The sequence below is a fragment of the Columba livia genome, chromosome 13 (assembly GCF_036013475.1).
Source record: "Columba livia isolate bColLiv1 breed racing homer chromosome 13, bColLiv1.pat.W.v2, whole genome shotgun sequence".
Classification (NCBI taxonomy): Eukaryota; Metazoa; Chordata; class Aves; order Columbiformes; family Columbidae; genus Columba; species Columba livia.
This window is the reverse complement of record NC_088614.1, coordinates 74,450-77,299: the sequence shown is the minus strand read 5'-3', so window position 1 is coordinate 77,299 and position 2,850 is coordinate 74,450. Positions and strand designations below refer to the sequence as shown.

Genomic DNA, 2,850 nt, shown 5'->3' with positions numbered 1-2,850 from the left:
CTGGCTCACAGAGCAGCAACATCTCCTTTCCAGCCCCTTTAGGTCTGGTGTGATGTTCTCAGCAGAATCCGCACACACATAGAGATGTTCCTGGGCAGTGCTGAGCTCCCAGGAGGTTTGTGCAGGGAAGAGCTGAGCATACAGGGGGTGGGACAGACTGACACTGAGAGCAGTGACAGGGAGGAGACATGGGGACAGAGAAACAGCTCCTGGCAGGAGATGTCTCCGTGGGAGCAAATTCCCTAAGCCCATCATGCCCTGTGGGGCTCTTGGATGTGCGACTTGTGAAGGCTGGGAAATGAGCCCATTCTGTCCCAGTCAGAACGGCTTTAGGACACCCCAGTGCTTCCCTGGCATGATATTGTGAATTATGATTGCGATATAAGTAGATTACGGTTATGTATAAACACAAGAACTCCCCCCCTTTCCCAGGTCCTGGTGCTGTAGGGCAGGGTTAACTCATTGGGAGCCCACAGGAAGAGGCCCTGATCCTGAAAGCACAATCAGAAAGCACAAACCAACTCTCCAGCCAGGGAGATGTCCACGGGTGCTGCCAAAAAAGAGAGAACAATTTGCATTTCTGTATGCAGTAGCATAGGTGGGAGTAGAAGAGGGATGTTGGTTGAGGCGGGGAAGAGATTTTCTGGGAGAACTCTGTCCTGATTTGTCAATGTGATCTCCTGTTTCCACAGTGCCCCATGACCAGAGACAGCAGATGTCCAACAGCAGCTCCATCACCCAGTTCCTCCTCCTGGCGTTCACAGACACACAGGAGCTGCAGCTCTTGCACTTCTGGCTCTTCCTGGGCATCTACCTGGCTGCCCTCCTGGGCAACGGCCTCATCATCACCACCATAGCCTGGGACCAGCACCTCCACACCCCCATGTACTTCTTCCTGCTCAACCTCGCCCTCCTCGACCTGGGCTCCATCTCCACCACTGTCCCCAAAACCATGGCCAATTTCTTCTGGGACACCAGGAACATCTCCTACACAGGATGTGTTGCACAGCTCTTTCTCTTTACCTTCTTGGTAGTAGCAGAGTATTGTCTCCTCACCATCATGTCCTACGACCGCTACGTTGCCATCTGCAAACCCCTGCACTACGGGACCCTCCTGGGCAGCAGAGCTTGTGTCCACATGGCAGCAGCTGCCTGGGCCACTGGGTTTCTCCATGCTCTGTTACACACGGCCAATACATTTTCACTGCCCCTGTGCAAGGGCAATGCCCTGGGCCAGTTCTTCTGTGAAATCCCCCAGATCCTCAAGCTCTCCTGCTCACACTCCTACCTCAGGGAAGCTGGGTTTCTTCTAGTCGGCTTTTCTTTCGCTTTTGGTTGTTTTGTGTTCATTGTGGTGTCCTACGTGCAGATCTTCAGGGCCGTGCTGAGGATCCCCTCTGAGCAGGGACGGCACAAAGCCTTTTCCACCTGCCTCCCTCACCTGGTCGTGGTCTCCCTGTTTGTCAGCACTGCCATGTCTGCCTACTTGAAACCCCCCTCCATCTCCTCCCCATTCCAGGACCTGGTTTTGTCCTTTCTGTACTCGGTGGTGCCTCCAGCAGTGAACCCCCTCATCTACAGCATGAGGAACCAGGAGCTCAAGGATGCCCTGAGGAAACAGATGACTGGATTTCTTCTGAAGCTATAAACTGTCTCTAATTTCTTCTACATAAGAGTTGTAGTCCAACTCATTGCAGGTTCATCCTGTGTGCAATGTTTTTTGTTTCTCTTTGTATTTGTTTATTAGGAAAATATTTTAATTCCCTTTGTAATTCACTGCCTGCTTTTCTTTTCTCACTGAGTGGCTGTGTCAGTGACGAATTCGTGCTCTCTGTGTTTAAATAAAATAAAGGGACCTTCCACCATTTTTTTTCTACTGACATCGTAACTCCAAGGCCTTTCTGGAGCTGCAGGGACAGTTCCTGTGATGGGTGGAGGGGAAACGTGTCCAGCATGGAAGCCCTGCCAGGGAGCAACAGCGCTTGAACTTCTAGAGCTGTTCTGGTTCCACTCCCACATTCCCCTTCTCATCCCTGGTGTTGGTGCAAGGCCTGAGTGCTCTGGCAGCTTGGTCACCGTCCTGCTGTGTGTCAGTCCTGTGAGTGCAGGCAGGGACAGGCAATGGGCACTGCTGTGACAGAGCTGGACTCAGGACAGCCTTTCCAGATAGAAAGGTGATCTCTTATGTGAAGTAAATGACGGTTTATGTCTTCAAGAATATGAGTACAAAAGTGTCCCACAGATTCAGACACCAGGGTACAGCTGAACAGTGTGTGTGTGCAGGGCTGGCACACAGCAGTGTCCTCTCACAGCCAGGCCTCCTGCCAGAGACCTGCAGGACCAGCAGAGCAGGGGCTGGGCTGTGCCCGTGTGCACTGGACACCCCATGGAAGGAACCTCAGGTCAATCATCATGGACTGGCCCCTCACAACCACCATTTCCAGCCCTGGCCTATCTCCCCAGCTCACGGAAGTTTTTCTTCTCTCCATGAAGGGACCCTGAATGAGTAGGTCAGAAATCCATGTTTGCACTGTTCAGATGAGATGTGAGCACGCACATCATGTATGTGAGGTGACCACTGGGATCTTCTTCCTTGAACTGAGGTCCCTGTGTCCATTCCTCATGATGTGGGACATCTCAGGTGAGTACAGAGCATGTGACACGCCACAGGCCTGAGGTGCATCCCGACCCGTTGCAGTGGCAACAGGAGGACAGAGGGACACTGTGACTCCTGCCTCTGTGTGTAAAAGGGACAGACTCTGTCTGTGAACATCCCTGGGTGCATAAGGAGTCCATGAGGTCTGGTCACATGTGGATACTTGATGAAACCCAGACATTTCTGTGTGTGAC

At 52.4% G+C, this 2,850-nt stretch overlaps 1 protein-coding gene across 1 annotated transcript; it reads left to right on the top strand.

Annotated features, from left to right (window-relative positions):
- The first annotated feature begins 715 nt into the window (after window positions 1-715).
- LOC135575317 (olfactory receptor 14C36-like) lies at window positions 716-1,648 on the top strand. Its single transcript, XM_065028535.1, has one exon. The coding sequence runs from the start codon at window positions 716-718 to the stop codon at window positions 1,646-1,648; it is 933 nt and encodes a 310-aa protein (XP_064884607.1).
- Window positions 1,649-2,850: the final 1,202 nt, after the last annotated feature.

What these genes read in the sequence shown, in the direction of transcription:
- LOC135575317 (XM_065028535.1), top strand. Translation starts at nt 716, where the DNA reads ATGTCCAACAGCAGCTCCATCACCCAGTTCCTCCTCCTGGCGTTCACA.